The sequence below is a fragment of the Hydra vulgaris genome, chromosome 09, assembly GCF_038396675.1.
Source record: "Hydra vulgaris chromosome 09, alternate assembly HydraT2T_AEP".
Classification (NCBI taxonomy): Eukaryota; Metazoa; Cnidaria; class Hydrozoa; order Anthoathecata; family Hydridae; genus Hydra; species Hydra vulgaris.
The window spans coordinates 37,996,443-38,015,774 of record NC_088928.1 but is presented as its reverse complement, the minus strand read 5'-3'; the positions used below and the strand labels follow the sequence as shown (position 1 = coordinate 38,015,774).

The 19,332-nt window shown below is 27.9% G+C and overlaps 1 protein-coding gene across 2 annotated transcripts in view; it reads right to left on the bottom strand.

Annotated features, from left to right (window-relative positions):
* Positions 1-3,029: 3,029 nt before the first annotated feature.
* Positions 3,030-19,332, bottom strand: part of LOC100212030 (centrosomal protein CCDC61) — an 83,008-nt gene continuing 66,705 nt past the window's right edge. Inside the window, exons 9-13 of one of the 2 annotated variants that reach the window (XM_065805612.1) lie at positions 11,606-11,691; positions 9,404-9,494; positions 7,915-7,960; positions 7,762-7,837; positions 3,030-3,212 (exon numbers count right to left, since the gene is read on the bottom strand). In XM_065805612.1, coding sequence (XP_065661684.1) covers positions 3,121-3,212; positions 7,762-7,837; positions 7,915-7,960; positions 9,404-9,494; positions 11,606-11,691 — 391 coding nt within the window. In that variant the 3' untranslated portion in view covers positions 3,030-3,120. Of the gene's footprint in view, positions 3,213-4,028; positions 4,163-7,761; positions 7,838-7,914; positions 7,961-9,403; positions 9,495-11,605; positions 11,692-19,332 lie in introns of those variants that run through there. The other variant, XM_065805613.1, reaches the window with a different exon arrangement.

Here is a 19,332-nt window from a genome sequence, read left to right as displayed (position 1 = left end):
TGAAAAAAACAGGTGATCATTGACGATGAATCATATTTTGGATTAAGTAATTGTAATATTTCAGGAAACAGTGGATTTTATTCATCAGATGTTACTACGACACCAAATGATGTTAAATTCAAAAGAAAATCAAAATTTGAACAAAAATTATTGGTTTGAGTTGCAATTTCTCCAAAGGGATTGTCAAAGCATTATGTTGCACCTTCCGGTCAAGCTGTCAATGAAAATGTGTACATAGACAAGTGTTTGAGATCATGTTTGCTCCCATTTATAGAGAATGTTCATAAAGATGATGAAATAGTTTTTTGGCCTGACCTTGCATCATCTCACTACTCAAAAAAAGTTCAAGAATTTTTGAGGTCTAAAAATGTCGAATATGTGCCCAGAAGTCAAAATATTGCAAACGTACCAAAATTGCGACCTATTGAAGATTTTTGAAAATGAAATCAAGAGAGCAGTATATGCTAATTGTTGGGAAGCTAAAAATTTGATCCAACTGAAGAATCGTATCAATTACTGCTTCAAACATGTCGACATTGAGCGTAAACATCGCTTTGGTATGGAGAGTTTTACAAGAGTTGATACAGTTCGCAGACAAGGAATAGAAAATTTGTAATTTTTTGTAATATTACTCTATGAAGATTGCTCTTTTTGAAACATTGTTCAAAACTTAAAAAATAATTCATCTTTCTAAAAATATTTTAGAATTTAATTTGTCCAGATTTTTTGGAATCACATGTTATTTAGAGCTCCAGAAGTGAATAAATTCTGAGACAGCTAAATGGTAGACAATTCTTTGTGAAAATTTGAATGTGACTGTTTTCCTGGCTACTAGGAATTTAGCTTTTCTAGGTAACTTATTATAAAGTTTTCTCAAAATCAATTTTAATTATTTGTATAATTATTGCAATAATTTAATTATAATTATTATATACAACTTTTTTTGCATGTGAAAAAACACACGTAAATGAGAAAGAAATTGGAAACTTTTTTTGCTAGTGTGGAGCTTATTCGTTTCCACAACGCCGTCATTGAGTCTTAGAAAATGTAAGAAACCATCAACAAAAGGGCTTTAGAATGAGTGCCCATTATTTCATTCCGTCGTCTCAAAATAAGTTCATCAAAGAATATGGTGTTATACGAAGTGCAACTGTCGAAGAAAGTCAGGATGGTATCTACTTCACAAACATAGTCGATGGTACCCCCTCTATGAAAGCGAAACTAATTGCTCGAAAATCAAAGAACGATACTTGTGTGTTGAAGCTTTTGAGACGAAGAAAGCAGTCTGTATAGCTAAGCCTATAACTAATGTGATTTTAAAGCTAGGTATGGATATTCAAAAATGTTGCGGTCAGAGACACGATAGTGAAACCAATATGTCAGGTGCTTACAAGAGAGCTCGAGCCTTAACAAGGCAAAATTATTCAGAAGCTCTGTACGTTCCCTCTACACTCACAGAATTTGGCTGGTGTGCTCGCAGTTGAATCAGCCATTGAGATAAAATATTCTTTGTCGAATCTTGGTACGTATTTTTTAGTGAAAGTCTTATCCGTTGGAAGATCCTCACTAAACAACTGAAATTTCACTACTTAGACTTTCTATGACAAGATGAAGATCTTATACCAATTTAATCAAACCACTTGCCAAGAGGCCGAGAGAAATGTTGGCAGCTTTTAAACATGTCATGAAAAATCTGGATCTAATCAGTGAGCAGCTTAGCCAAGCAAGAGATTTAAAAAAAATGATTATCATTATTTGAATTTGTATTGCTAGTTACGATTCGGTACAAAACCCTTACTGCAGTCAACGACATTAGTCGTCTTTTACAATCTGAAGCCATTACCATTGATGACGAGTTACATTTGATTGGAAATCTTAATCAAATTGGGGGCTCTTCGTTACAAATTTTCTAAGAAGCTGTAGTTGTAGTTTGACCGCTAGGGTTCGAAACCGAACTCGCTACTAAAAAAAAACGTAAGCTAAAGCGCTTTTATGATGAGACATCAAACACAACCCGTTTCCATGACACCCAAACAAAAGAATTTAAAGTGAACATTTTAAATGTTGGTTAGTTGATCTGATCCAGCAGATTGATTCATAATTTAAGACAAGCAGGGCGGTTGGCAATATATTTTTATGCGTCCGGTTGAACAATAACGATCTTTCCGTTTAGAATAAAGCATGAGAACTTGCACGGTTTCATCCGAGAGATATGAACAAAAAGAAGAAGTTCGCCGTTTTAAAAATGCCCGCAAAACAATTTTCAAGTAAGCAATCCAATCCAGCTACTTGATTTAATCTTATAGAAGAATCTTGAACGCTCTTTTCCAAACACTTGCATCATCCTTCGAATTTTCAACACTATTGCTAAATTAGTTGCTGAGGGCGAACGATTGTTTAGTAAACTGAAATTTGTAAAAAACTTTCCCCGTTCGACCATGGGCCAGGATTGCATTACTGATACTTGATTATTTTGATTAAAGAAGATTTGGCTGAAAAGGTGAGCTACAACAACGTCATCATTAATTGGGCGGCCAGAAAAGCTCAAAAAATCATTTTTAGGTCTTATTTACCTTTCTTAAAGGTTTTGTTAATTGATTTTTAATAGTTTTAAAACTAATGTTTTGATTCATGTCAATTTTGATAAATGAATCAAAAGTTTTATTGACTTTTTGATTAAAGAATCAAAAAGTCAATGAAATTGAGATTCTCAATCCAGAGAATTAATAGTAGCGCAAAAATACAATGTGCTGCGTCAGAAATAAAAAATTGCTGCGTTCACAAAACTTTTTAAATTTTAAACTTTTTAGATTTTAATTTTTTGATTTAATTTTTTTTTTTTTTGACCCGGGCGCCATTAGTGCTTTCGAAGGCCCTGACCTTCTATTAGAAATACATCGGATTTTGAGTAGCAGATGCATTGAAAAGTGGATACTGACTAACTTGTTAATTGATAATTAAGAAAGCATAATTAAAAAATAATTTTCACCCGTGATTACACAGTGATTTTTTTGAAGATAGTAAAAGTATTTAAATAAATTGAAATTATTTTCTCTAAGCTTAAAAACATGTTAAGTTAATTTACAAATCTATTTACAAGACTATTTATAAAATAAATATCTATTCCATATTATTTTCCATAAACCTTTGAAGAGCAGCTAAACGAGCGTCAATATCAGCAATTCCGATTGAATATCCCTCAGATTTCTCTTCTGTGCGTAAAAAAAAAAAATTATTTTCAACAACTTATTTGTTTTTTATTTAGAAAGAAAAGATTTAAATAGAATATAAAAATAATATAGAAATAAAAAAAAACAGAGAGAAAAATTGAGCAGTATTAAAAACTTAATATTTCTTTTTTACGTTTAAAAAAATTGAGTTTATTAATCTATATTTTTATTAACTATATTTTAAACAAATTTAACATTATTAACTGGTTTAAGTTTTTTACCACAATCAAATTCATTCACATTTTTTTTTTATAAGCATGACGCAGTTTTACAGAGCTAGTTTCCACAACCAAAAACTTCCAATAGCAACGCAATGAAATGAAATAGCATTTGACTTTTTCTGCATTTATTTGCGTCTTTTGTTTGTTGAGCGAGTTTAACAGATGATTTAAGGTTGCTATCAACAAAGCCAGCGAAGTCAAAGTGTTACTATTTATTAACTCTTATCATCTTTGAATAGCTTCTTATTTTGATGACCATTAATTACTTTAATGTCACATGTTAATTACTTTATTTATAAAATAACAAAAACCATTTAGCCTCAGAACGTTTATCATTTGGCCTCAGAACGTTTGCTTTTTATATTTCGGCTAAGAACTTTCACTTTTTTTGACGCAGCAAATGCTTTTTATTTGTAGCATGTTTAAATAATTCTTTAATAGATTAATTGGAGATTCGATAATTAATTGAGTTGGATCACAATTTTTAAAATTATTTTAAATATTTAATGTTGTTAGTTATATCAGAGTTTAAGTAGCAGGTGCATTGAAAGTGGATACTAATTAAAAACTATAGTAATTCAAGAAATCTTTTGATATCAAATAATTTATTCAAAAAACCAATTAGGTTATATTCTTTTATTTGGCTATGAAACATTTACATACGTAATATATTGATGTCAGCAATATTGTTCCTCACCAGAGTGGATTTTGCTAGTAAGAACAACAAATAAATTGGTAAGCCAATCAAACGTCAAATTTTATAGAAGAAATAAGTTATCACATTAATAAAGCTTATTTTGAGAAAAAGTTTAAAAGATAACCTTTAAAAAGACATGGCTTTTTCTGGCAATTTATGCGTGCACAACATGTTTTAAACTGAAATAATTAACAACAGTTTTGATAATCATATAGGACCAGCATAGGAAGCAATTGGATAAAGGTAGATTTTCATTAATTAAAGTTTTTATAAGTTTACAGGCACCGGCATCAATTTTTTTTGTAAAATAAATAAAGTCGTAAATTTTATTCTATAAAAACATTATTATTCACCTAAAATAAAAAATTTTGAACTTAAAACTTAAATCAACTAAGTATAAATACTATAGACTAGATAAAAATTTATCAATAGATACAAAATACTATCAACTTTATTCTAATTTAAGGAAATACAATTTTTGTTTTGAAAAACTAATTCTCTTCTTTTAAAATGACAAACCCCTTTGCAGGTGTTTTTAGTATTATTATACTAAATTCTAATTATTGTAATGCAAAAGTTACTATAGGCAAAAACTACTCACTTTAAGTAAGAAAACGTACGAAAGTTTTAATGATACCTGAAAGTTTCTTGAATACCAAAAATACCTAGATGCGTCATCAAACATAAATATAGAAACAATATTATAAAGGTAAAATGTTGTAAAAAAAAAAAAAGAAAGTAAAAAAAAGAGTAGCAAGTATTTAGTTTATGAACATCCAAAAATATTTGTCATGTTTTAATAAATTTTCTAATTAAAAACTAATAATAAAGAATTGCTTTTAATTAAAAAAAAGATTTGTATAAATTTGATAAAGAAAAGAGTTACTTCCTAAGTATTTTTGTAATCAATGAATATAACATCGTTGGGACATTGAAGACAATGTATATGGGCAATGTTGTAAGTTACTATATTTAATGTAGCGATAGTTACATTTAAACTAGATATATTTTTTTACTTTGATGGTGAACTTTTTTTGTGATCAGCATTTATCATTTAAATATATATATATATATATATTTAAGAGATTGTAACCACAAGCATACAACATTTAGTAGACTGCTAAATATTTTATGTTGCAAATATAAATTACTTGACTAGAACTTATATAACTTGAAAATGTTACTATTAGATCATAATAGTAGGCTACAATCAGTACTTAAAGTGAGGCTAGGATACATTACAAAAAGTTTAATTTAAAAAAATAAACTTAAAAGGATTACCAAGCCAGTTTTTTATATCTCCCTTAACCTAATAATGCTCAAGCTAAGTGGTATTTATAAATTACTGAAAACTCACGTTACTTTTTTCGCCGACTTTTAGCACTGGGTACAATTTATTTCATTAACATTATTTAAAACTATGAAATTTTATATTAAAATAATTTTATTATTTATTTGTTTAATTAACAATTATATCAATTTGACTTTAATTTAATTTAAATTATTTTCCTTAGCTGACACACTTATAAATTATAATTAAAACTCTTATAAATTATTATTTAATAATGAAAAGAGATAAATAATAAAAATTTTATAAATTAAGTAACCAATTTAATGTAGCAAGCATCTATAAATTAACCAATTAAATCAATGAGCAAGCACCTATAAAATTGATTCTAAAAGTATTTTTTTTTTGTTATTACATAAACACCTGAAGGATACAGCGTAGAAAAAAAAAACAGTTCATAAACTAATATAATTTCATTCAAAAGATATTTATATTACAAGTATACTTTATATCTTTCCATTATGTTAATTTTGCCAGTCTTTATTATTTACCTAGCTGATAAATTTACTTTTTAAATAAGCCAATCTTAAAAAAACAAATTCTCCTACAAGCAATCACTATTAAAAGTGTTGTCTATAAAAGACAACTTTAATGCTGCAGTTAGAAAAGAATAATTATAAAAGCTTTTAAAATTTTCCAGATCACATAATGAGACTTAATGGAAAAAATTAGTGTGCTGAACTTTATCAAAGTCATTGATATTTTCAAGAGCCCTTGTTATACTGTTTATATTAAGCAACACATCTACAATAGTATCTTACAATAGAAAATACAATAGTATCTTCTTACTATTACATCGGTAATAGTAAGAAGACTGATTGGTCATAGTAAGCAGACTGATTGGTAATAGTAAAGAGACTGATTGGGAAAAAATTAGAGGGGTCAGAGCAACAGAGTTTTAAAAAACTGGAACAGATACCTTTTTAAGCAGACAGTAAAAACAAGATTTAGTTAAAAACTTGTTAAATAGTTCAGAGAGTTTTAGAAAACACTTTTGTAAGACTATGACAGAAATGTTTTTAAGGCCACAAGCTGTATAAATAATGGATTAACCTGTTTCTATGGGATGAGACTCAGTCATTAGATAGAAGAGATGAATTAGAAGATAAGTTCCTTGCAGTTATTTTGAAGAGCTAATAATATCAGATCCATGTATGAAAAATGGATCTATGACAAGGTTAAAGATTTTTCAAAAGTCTTATGAACCTCTGAGATAAAACACAAAATTTAGTAACATGAGAATAATGACATCAAACAAAACTTTTATGCACTCATTTCTTTATGCACCTAAATCTTGCAATGATAAGAAAAAATGTGTTTTCAAGAGAATTTGTTTATTTTTTATTTTTTTTTCATTCTATCCCCTGGTCTCCTTCTCTCTGGTTATCTCTTTCTTGTGCAACTGCTATTTTTTATGGTAATCATTTTTTCTATCTTTTTCTTGTGAAAAAGATAGAAAAAACGATTACCATTAAAAATAGCAGTTGCACAAGAAAGAGATAACCAGAGAGAAGGAGACCAGGAGATAGAATGAGACTTGAAACTGACAAAAAGGAATTAGAGCCTTCATGTCTGCCTAAATCTAGAAAATCAAGTAGAAAGTCCAAGAGCCATCACAAAAAAAAAACTGCAAACAAAATCTAAATGAGCTTTAAGGTAATGGTAAAAAGCATAATGATATCTTAAGGTAGTTTTCTTAACTTTTGTACAGATGTCTTTTAAAAAAAATTAAAAAAATTAAAAAAATTAATTAACTGTTATAATATATAATTTTTATGGTTTTCATTATGAATTGAATTAACATAGAGAACATTTAGTAAAAATATCAGGTGATTTAAGAACATTAGTGCTTTAAAAACAGAAAAAAATCTGGTCTTTCTAAACTTTTACATGCTACTGAAATTAGATGTAATTAACATCTGTCTAAGATTTTTATCAAGACAACCTTTAATCAACAATGAGCAAAAGAGTATTTTAAGTCAGAGTTGACTTTTTCCTAGTCTTTAATTAGAAAAAGCAAGTCATACAAAGCAGCAAGTCATACAAAGCAGCAAGTCATACAAAGCAGCAAGTCATACAAAGCAGCAGGACATGTAACAGATTGTATTGGATTATATTTTATGAGTAGTATGATCACGATGATCCTGTCCTGACTAAAGTCGTTGGAAATTTTGTTAATTAATTGTTTTTTGTTACTGAACCCCACACCCCCATGACATAAATGAAATTATTTTGCAAACAAGTCAAATAAACAAAGTAGTTTACCTTGATTATTCAAGTAGTTATTCCTCACAGGACTTTCTGATTTTCTTCTTAACTGTTGAGATTTTTTTGTCTCATCCTAAATATACAAAAAAATAAAAACATTTTTAACATAAAAATAAACAAAATTTAATAAACAAAAAAAAAAAAAGGTACTTCAGATAGATCGGAGTCATATATTTTATAGTTGCCTCTGTATGACCTACAATTAATAAAACTTTATTAAATATAAAATCTAATTTAAAAAGTGCAATCCATTTATATTAAAGTATAACCTTAAAGGTATTCACCTTATTTTATTCAATATACATAACTATATTCATTTCATTAAAAAACATCAATGAGGATATATTCCCAATAGTCTGAAAGTATCATGAGTAAATCATTTTCATTAGTTTTAATATTTTTATTTTTAATTAACATTAAATATATTCCCTAATATGTTCTATAAGATTTAAAACTGGGTTTTGAGAATGCTCATTTTTCATACTAAAAAGCTTTTAAAAACTGCATATAACTTTATTTAAAAAATTTTTTATTTTAAATTTATGATTTAATTGTTAAAAGTGTTACTTTAAACAATTAAATCATAAATTTGATTGTTTAAAAGATTTAATTGTTTAAAGTGTTAATTTAAAGTATCATTAAACATTTATTATTTTTCAAAATGAGAAATTTGCTTGATTTTGACAACTTAAAGTTTTCTCATTGCTTAAAGTTTTCTCATTGCTTAAAGTTTTCTCATTGCTAATTTACCTCTTATTAAATCACATGATAGTACTTGATGAATAGAACATGTGTTCTGACCTGATTTAGCTTTAAGTCATTACAGTAAATTGGCTATGGAATGTAGTAAATAAAATGACACCAGTTGTGCCTAAAACATCAAATTTTCCAAACTGCCCAGAAAATAAAAATTAATGAAAAATACTGGGCAATTATTAAACAAAAAATTAAAAAAAAGGTTATTTTTGTTTTTTTAATTTTTTGTTCAATAACTTTTTCAATGTAGAAACGCTTAAGATTTATAAATTTCATTTAAAAGATTTGAAAATGTCATCAAAAAGCATCAAATAGCTTTGACTATTATTCTGAGCGCTTTTATAAATATTAAGATTATGGGTACCACCAAAGCAAAAGTTGGAAACTTTATTAGATGCATACAGAAATAAATATATTTTTATTTGAAATATTTTATCTTCTTAAATCAATGTATTAAAATTATTACTTAGTTCTCAATAAAAATTGATAAGTACCTTTTTTAAAAAATTTTTGTACTTTCACATTTATTTCGTGTACACGCTTTATGAAAATGTATTATGTAAATGATGATTATTATTTCATTTTAAAATAATTAATATAGTAAAAATAGTACTGTTTCATAACTCAATAATACGCACATAAAGAAGCGTAAAAAAAACATTGATTAAACAAAAACATTGATTAAACAAAAACATTGATTAAACACTCACATAAAAAGCTGTTTATTTATTAGGAAATTGTGCTCAGAAATATATAATTTATACTTTTACACGTTGTAAAACAAAAAATTTCGATAATTCCATTTATATTGCTTTACCCTAAAAACCTTATTACATTTATAGTTAATATAAAAAAATTATAGTTAATATAAAAATAAACTTACTTTTTAGATAAATTCTTGGAACTATTTAAAATTGTATTTTCACTTCCAACTGAAAGATGTTTCTTGTAGTGTTTTTTAGCATAACTGTTATCTAAAATACACAAATCTTAAAAAATTACAAGAATATAAAAAAATGCATTTTTTTTTTTAGTTTTAAATTACAAAGAGTTAAAGAGAAACAAAAATGATAAAATTTATAGTCTACAGAAACGACCTTTTTTTTTAAAGTAAAAAAATATAAACAAAAATGATGTGGTGTAGTGGTAGAACGCTTGCTTCATAAGCAAGACGCTCCGAGTTTGATCCCCACCGTGTCCCTAGTAGTACTGAGCTCAACTTGTTTATCCGCGAAGAAGCCTTGTTTGTTAAAGTTTGTATTTTGGAGTTATTGAGTTAAGAGAGGGTTACAACCGCAATTAAAGTAGCCTCCTCGACTGTAGTGGCATTCTTGGCCTTGTGAAGGTGAATTAACATAAAAATAAAAAAATTTCATTGTTAGATTAACTATTTGCAGTCTCAGGCTGCAAATAATAAAAAAAGAAAGTATTTTTTTGTAAACAATTTCTATTTCCTAATAAATCCTTATAAAACCTCCTATAATGATTTAAAAAAATGGTATCACTTTAATAACTGTTGAAACAAGAGGTCTGTTAAGGAATGAGGCCTGAACTTCCTAGTTAAATACTCTTCTGTGGTGCTCTGGGATGAGACTGTAAGGACTTCTGGGAGCATCATACTAATGGTAAAAACAGCTTTGTTTAAAATATTGAAGAGAAATTAAACCATAAGTTTTGCATATTTATCATATAACAAATCACTACTAAAATACTGACACCCTTAATATGAAATACTTTTTGTGGCAAAACCTAAGAAATTTTGCAATAAAAAAAAAAAAGACTTGCACAAACTTTTGCAATGGTTCGAAAATTTTAAGAAGCAATTTTTGTTAAAAACTTCGATCCATTTAAATACCTGGGTATAAAATAACACTTTTTAAACTAATATAAAGATGAGCTTCTTCCTTAAATAAATTTATTTTAGGAGAAAACTCCTATTACTTAAATGAATATTCAATTCATATTAATATAAAATATGCATAAACATTTAATATGCAAATATGCAAACAACGGCATTTTTTAAATGCAACAACAACAAAAAAATGTCAAAAAAAACAAAAAAACAAAAAAAACAATTTAAATCAAATTAAGAAATCTAATAATTGCTTTTTAGGTCCTTTTAGTAGACAGTTTATTTAATGTAAGTTTTTCAGTAATCATGAACACATCTTTCAACTGATTATGCATGACAAAAAAATGTAAAACTGCATATCAAAAGTTACATTATTGCTTTAGTCAATAAGGTTAAAATGATTTTCAGCAATCCTAATATCAGGTGTTCTTCAACGCCTATGGCTATAATCACCAGCATTAGTTTGTTTGCATTTATTTCCATAGCGCTTAAGAACAATTTTCACAATTGAACTCTTTTTTCTCTCACTACATTTTGTAATATAGTTCTAGTATAGTCAAAATAAGTTCTGTAATAATGTAATATAGTCAAAATAATATAGTTCTAATGTAGTAATATAGTTCTAAAATAGTTATATATTGTATATAGTTCTAATATAGTCATATATTGTAGTTTTAATATAGTCATATATAGTTCTAATATAGTCTATATATTGTAATATAGTTCTAATATAGTCAAGATAAGTTCTTTAAAAATGTAATATAGTCAAAATAAGTTCTGAATACATGTACCATGCTGATTTTTTTATTGTGGGTATTTGAATAAACACAATGCAAAACTAAAAATTTAAACTTAAAGCACTTTTAAATTGTATTTAAGTTAAATAACAATGATAAATCTGCTATTAAAAATGCATTTAAATAGACCATAAAAAATAAACCATACCTAGTTTTTCTAAAACTTATTTTTGGTTTTGATTTTTTTATGAATTAAGAAATCTGCCATCAAAATTTATTAAAAGAGACAATCATGCAAAAAAAATTAAAAAAGTTTGTAAACTGCAAGTATAAAAAAATAGCGCATGATAAAGTTGACATAGCATTCATAAGAGATAAAGTAAAAAAATAAAAGAAATGTAAAGTTAAAGGATAATAGATAAAATATCACAAAAATTTCATTAAAAAAATTGCATGTAAAAAAAACTGGAATAAAGCTATATAAATTAAAAAATACCATTCATTCTACCAGCAGGTGGTTTTTTTGATGCACTTTTATGTGTTATATGTTTTTTTAAATTTGATGAGGGTGTTCTTCGTCGACTACAAAAAAAAAAAAAAAGAATAAAAAAAACACATTTAACTTGGATACATTTAACAAAATTAATTTATTTATATTTATCATCTAATTGAATAATTTTATATCTATTTATGTATTTAAAAATTAGGTTGTTTGTTTTTTTAGACAAACTAACTAACAATTTACTACAATGATTTGACCAAGATATCTGATGTAAACATTAACAACATCCTTAAACAAAATCTTTAAAACAATAACATTGGAGAGCAAATAAAAAATATAAATCAATTGATCAGAGAACCTTGATATAAATAACATATCAAAACAGAAAATAAGAAGTTAAGCCATGGATTTTTATTCTTTGTCATGTTAGTAATGACTATTAGAACAAATGCATTACATTTCACTCATTTTTAGTGAATGTTATTGGGAAATAACAGAAAGACAAGTAATTAATAAACTTAATTACGCAAATCTTGGGAAATTTACTGGAACTCCTCAATCAAGCATCTTTTAGGTTTCCTGCTAAAGGTATAATTTTGGTATTTTAGACCATAAGAAGTATTGCTTTAGAAACTTAAACTGAATGCATAAAAAATGCCCTCAAATTTTAAAACTTCAATGATTATACTTTTTGTATATTGAATAACTGCTGACTGTTAAATATTTGAAGCTATCACTACTTTGCAACGTATTTGATTATAGGTTTTGCAAATATCCCATATAGTGTCACTATACCCCATTAGTGACACTAAATCATTTATTGTGTTGCTTATCATATCATTTTTAAGTGAATCATCACTACACTTTGCTCTAGACGTTTGCTCAGAAAGATTTTTAACGAAAATATGTGAACACTTTCACTGATCAGAACCGTTGAGTTATCCTTATTAAGCTCCTTAACACCAAATTCAATAGGTTTTAACGCTTTTAAAATATTTTCTATTTTCGGACAAAACTGCCTGTCCAAGACTGCCTTTTGAACAAAACATTTGAAAAAGCAGTTTCAGACAGTTTAGTCCAAAACCGGTTTTTGGATTTTACTTTGGACAGTTTAGGCCAAAACTGCTTTTATATATGTTTTTGCTTTGCTCAAATCTCTAATGCAGAGTGAGCTCATCAACTAACTAATGACTCTAACTGTAAAACCTTCGCTTATCTTTAAGCATAGGTTTTATAGTTAGAGTTTAGTTCACTATCTCTAGTATTCTGTTGGATATAATGTTTTTCTTTATGCTCTTCCAAAATATCCCCATTAATGTTTTAAATTACAGCTAATAGGAAGTAACTTCTTTTAACTACTACTGGTTAGGTCAGGTTAGTTCAATATCATCACAATCACCCTGCTATTGGTATCATGTAACCCAGTACAACCTGCCATATGCCCTGCTGCCTTATATGGTTTTCAATTTTTTAGGCAAAGGCTAGGAGAAATGAACTTTAACTTAAAAAGTCCCAGCCTTAGGGCTCTTGGATGAGCCAAGGCTAAAGATGGTGTCTGGATAAAAATACTCATCTTAGGTAGATGTCTTGGATATCTTATCCCTGTCTTGGGTATCTTGGTTAAAAAAAAGCTAGAGGTAGTGTTCAATAAAAATAATCATCTTTGGCAGAAGCTAACTGTATCCAGCAACTGTCTTTAAGGGTAAGCAGAACAATTATGTTGACCAGCCTCGAACTCATTCCTCATCTTCTAGGCTGACCTAGATGTAAAGCTGTGTTGTTTCCTACCTAGTATGATGAATGCTTGATTCTAATCATAGATTTTTGCAAGTGTCTTCTTGATAGTGGCTATGCAACTCTTCATGTTATCTCCTAATAAAGGTACAGCTCTAAAACTCAGTTTAATGGCAACTGCATAGCTTATTGCTTCAGATGCCATACTCTATCTATGAATGAGTCAAGTTCTCTTTAAACTTAAATTATGCCTAAAGTAACTAAAAATATTAAACAAAAAAACCATCCCCACCAGCTAACTATTTCAATATATCTTTTACAAATACTTGTGGTCTTCAAACTAACTTTTTATCAGTTGAGTCTTATCTCCTGCAAAATTCAGCTTGTTTGCTCTTTGTGAGACTAATTTAAATTTGACTGTTCCTTATTCAGATCTTAGAACTTACCCTATTACTGTACTACTTACTAAAACCCTAAAGCTGAATGGGATTCTTTTTGTGATTTTCTTTGTGACGTTCAATGGGCTAATGTCTTTTCTCTCTCTGCTGATAAATGTGTCCTTTTGTGTAACCTCATGGATCCAGGAAGAATGGAAGTTTTTGTTCCTTTTTGTCGGTTTCAAGTCAAGCCTCATTCTACTCCATAGTTTTCACCTTCTTGTGCAGCTGCTGTCTCATTGTAACTATTTTTATAGTTACAATGAGACAGCTATCTTTTTCTACTATCTTTTTCATGAGACAGCTATCTAAGACAACTATCTTTTTCAAAAAACAACTGATAACAACTTGAACAACTTGACTTTTATTTATTGCTTCACCAAATGACTTTTACCCAATTGTATGATTTTGTGACATTCAAGCAGAGAAGCTTTTATTTAGCATGCTATTTTTTGGTTCTTGAATTTTATTGATTATATATAAATAAGTAAAATAAAAATGATGTATAAAACATAAAACACAAATAAAATTGCATTACTAATCACATATACACTTACTAATCACATATATGTATTGTGCAGCAAAATTGTTAATAGAAATCTATATTTTTAAAAGCATTCAGAGTAAAAAAGTTCAAAATTTTTTTTATCATTTTTTGAAAATGTTTGGAAATTTGTCTATTTGATGTTCCATGGAATAAAGATGGAACAAAATGGAACAAAACAAAATTAAAATAGAACAAACTGAACACGAAACTTAAAAAACTGAAAGAGTAAAGAAATACAATACAACAAAAATAAAGCGCAAATTAAGCACAGCAACCTAAAAGAAAACAAAACAATACAGTTTAACTATGAAAATCTAAATTATATTTTTCAACTTTTCTCTTTAAGGTACATTGATTTGTTTGTTTATGCGACACAATGGTCGCAAAAAGTGACCAACAGAGCCGTCCAGTTACGTAAACCTGTGAGATGTGAAAATAGAAGTAGATTGTAGATCATGTCATTGGATGAGAATCATTAATGAATGTAAAGACTATTTTGTAGGAGGAATAAAATTTTAGGACTGAGGGATAGGGTGAACATTAACTCACGCTCAAGTCATCCTAAACAAATGATAAAACAATGATCTATGAGTAAACAAGTCAATATAGATCTGCTGGTTTATTAACGGCAACCATGGCTAAAATTATCACACCATACAAAAACAATAAAATAAAATAAGTAGATAACAAAATACTAAGTAAAATAATAAAAAATGATAATGCGGGCAATATGAAAAGAAAACATAGGCCAATAAATGTGGTAGTATTTATGGTCTAAACTCTAGATAATAAGTTGATAAATAAATAAAAAAATACAGACATATAATCAGTAGGCAGATAATGGTGAGAAAATAAACAGATGAAACAATAAATGCGATTTCTTACTAATAGCTTATAACGACTAAATATTGTAACGTAAAAAAAAACAATGTCGTTGACAAAACGACCAAAAGAACATTAGTGAACACTGTATAGTGCAAACCACAACAAACTAGTTAGCGACGTCAGATCAGGAAAACTAGATAGAAACAAAAAACCTAATGAGATCGCGATATGTCTAAACCTATCTAGTAGTATAGTTCAGTACATTCCATTCAGTGCGGATCTACAAGGTTCGAACTCTGAATCTCCAGATTATGATGCAACGCACTAACCACTACGCTATAGTGTTGATATGTATATGCAAAAAAAATGTTTATTAAATTTGTATAATTAATATACTAAACATTAAAAAATTGGAAATTGACAACCTAGGAGCAAGAAAAAAATGCAAGAGAATCTGGAAACACATGAAAATAATTAGTCATATTTTAAAATATATAATTTTATTAATGCAACTAAACACATAGAAAGTGACATATACAATTGTGCTTGTTACTCTTTGGATTGCTTTTTAAGCTTTTTACGAAGTAAAAAGCTTAAAAAGCAATCCAAAGTACCCTTACTATTTTTTTGTTTCAATTTTAGTTTATGTTTGGTGGTAATGTCTTTAGCCAAAGAAAATGCTCGCACTCGAAAGTAAAGTTTTATCATATTTTCTAAAAGGTTTTTACTAAAATAATTATCAATATCAACTCCACATCCTGTCAAGATAGAGTTATAAAAGCTTACTACTTCTATATCTTTCAGTAGTTCCACTGTCATTCTGTTAATGTTGATTTCTTGCAAATGATTAATGTTTGTATTATTTCGAAATTGAATTTCAGCTTTCATAAATATTTGCTGGCATTCATTATTAACAGCTGTAAGTCCACCACGACTTTGTGCCTCGATCAATTCCTGATCTGAAGTATTTTTGGTAATAGTGTTATTTAATATTTTTATTATATTTTGATTTTCATTGGATTTATAATTCGGGCTATTTTTCGATTTTTTTATGAACTTTCTGACAACATACCCAGCCAGGTATTGCAAGGCACCAATTTCATCATTTGTTATATTTTTTATTTTTTTTGCTTCATTGTTGGGCATTCTTTTGAAGTATACAAGAACCTTGTCAGCCAGTTGAGTTGCTAAAAGGGTACTATTGGGTTTTCCTAATTCAGGAAAGTAAACATCTGCATTGATAACTATTTTATTGTAAAAGCTGGAATAATAATTGCATTGTTTGATTTACTCAAAACGTCATAAATCTTTTTTACGTCTGCGTAACTTGTACGCTGCTTCCGTTAATATAAAGTGATAACACTTTATACATTCTCGTCGAGTTAAGTTGTAACAGTTATCCTCAGATAAACTTTTTTGTGACTCCAGAACTAAATCACTTAGTATTGTGCTACTCATTGTATTAATACTTGTGTCAAAGATCTCTTTTAGTAGTAAATGTTTACAGCTTCGGTGACGGGTAAGTCCCCCTTTTGATTTACAAATTTTCCCACAGTCGTCGCACTTAAAACTGCCTGGTGTTGACTCCTATAAGAAAAGAAATCTTTAGTCATGCATTAGTTACATAGCTTTTTTTTTAATTAAATATATTTCTTGCGTAAATTTTCTTACCTCACCTACATCTACAATATTTTCAATAAGAAATTCTTCATCTAAAAGACCTTCATCCTGAATATCTATCAATAAATCAGCAGACTCCTGTGTCAAAAACTCGTTACTTGACGCCATGATATAAATATTTTGCAAACTCTTTGGTCACGTGATTAAAAAACTAGTTATTTCAACATACGCAGCGTAACAATAAGAAATAACAATGGACTTCCAGACCATAGTTATATTCTATAGACTATGATCTGTGTTAGCAGTATATTTATGATTAGAATTGTATGTTTTTAATAATTTTTTTATTACTATTTATTAAGTTAATTTTTTTTTCAAACATCTCCTAGGTGATATATATATTTTTTTAAAGCCATAAGATTATTGTATAATTTATTTTAAATGATAGTTTTCTATATATAAAAATTATTTGTGTACTATTTAGAGTAGAAAAAAAATTATATAGGAAAAATCACAATCTTCAGGATTCATTTAAGATTATTTGTTACTACTTTCAATTAAAAGTTAAGTTTAAATGAATGATATTAGGCTAGATTTTAGTATAGAAAATGGAATTGTTAATAGGCAAGTTAATTGTCGAAGTTTTTCATCGTATAGGTAATCCTAGGCCATATCAAGATGTTCTTGATAAAGATTAGATGGCTATATGGCTTAGACGGAATATGCGACGTAAATATCAAATTTGTATTTAACTCATTCACAAAAAATGGAGATAAGACAAATTGGCTCTTATATCCAGATATGTTTACTGCACATATTAGTAAACAAACTAATTAGTTGTGTAATGAGTTAGACGCGTACAAAAAATATATTATTGAATTTTAGGCATTGATTAAAATTGCTAACTATAATGTAGTTAATTGAATATGCTAATCGTAATGTAATTTGTAATAATGTAATGCCAAAGTTAAATGTGCTTTTACTTTTTTGTTACTCTTGGTTGTTTTGTTACGCTTAGTAATGTACTGTTTTGTTTTTGCGCTGTTAGTTTTTCCTCCATTCTGGAATTTTGAGATTGGAATTTCCAGACATTTACAAAAGCACATTTCTATTATATCCGTTCTATTACATCTTATCATATCTTTCAATTAGGTTATATTCTGTTTAGTCATTTTAATTGTTTACATTTCTTATATCATTACATGTCTATTACCTTTATTAAATTTGTTTTTAAGCATAACTACTTTTATTTTTTATATTGAATTAATAGAATGTCCTAAATTGTTGACATGAAGGTTTTTATTTATTTAGATGTGTAATATGTTACTGATTCGTATCATGTTACATAGTTAGTTCTTAAATATATGTTTATTTTTAGTCGCTGAATTACTAAGAAGAAAGTTTTGTTCCATTTTGTTATAAATGTTATAAATTGCACTTCGTATATGCTTGTTAATTTAAATTAACTTTACAATAATAAAATGGTTTAGAGAAAAAATTTTGTAAATTAATTCAATCCAGAAAGATTTTTATTTTATTATTAAAGTAATTAAAGTAGATTTAAGAAAGAATCAACTTAAATATTTGTTTGCTTTTCTGTTTAGATGACAAAGGTATTATTGGAGAAAGAGAGTTAAAAAGCATTTTTACTTTCTAAAAAGGAATAAAAATACTTTTTAATACATCTGTTTTTTTTGAAGTAGGTTTAAAATTTCAGGTTTTCAAAATCTTATATATTATAATCTTAAATATTTTTTAATTACACTGAGTTGTAGAAAATAGTTATAGTTTATTGATAAGATTGTAGACTGTTAGAGCAGATTAAGTAGATCAAAGATCTATTTAATCTACTTAATAACCTACTACTAAAGTGAAAATTTACAATCAATTGTTTGTTTGTTTTTCTGTTTAGTTGACAACAATGAAGAGAGAGGTAGTAAGTTTAAAAGGATTTTTATTTTTTATAAAGTAACTAAAATGTTTTTTAAAACGTTGTTGTTGACTTTAAAGTAAAACAGTTGGTTTTATAATTTTATAAAGAGTGTTTTTTTTAGAGATATAGAACTTTAAGTTGGCATTACTGTTCAAGATGGCGACCGATTTAACAGGTGACAAATGATTTATTCTCAGTTTGGTTTGGCAATTCATCATGAATAGACTCACGCCTGAACAACGCTTGCAAATAGTTCAATTTTATTTCGAAAATAATGGTTCTGTGCGGAATACGTATCGCGCTCTACGTCCATTTTATCCTTGACAAAATCATCCATCAGAGCAGTTAATTCGATTAACCATGGAACGTTTTCGCATCACGTTTACTCTTATTGATAACTCGCATCCCCAGAGACGCCGAACGGTGCGTACAGAAGAAGCTATTGCTACTGTAGAGCGTAGCATTGCGGAAGACCCAAATAAGTCTATCCGCCATCGAGCACAGGAATTGGATCTGTGTCCATCCACTGTATGGAAGATTTTGCGGAAGGATCTTGGTATGCGTGCTTACAAAATCCAACTCGTGCAAGAATTGAAGCCAAACGATCATCAAGCAAGGCGTAGAT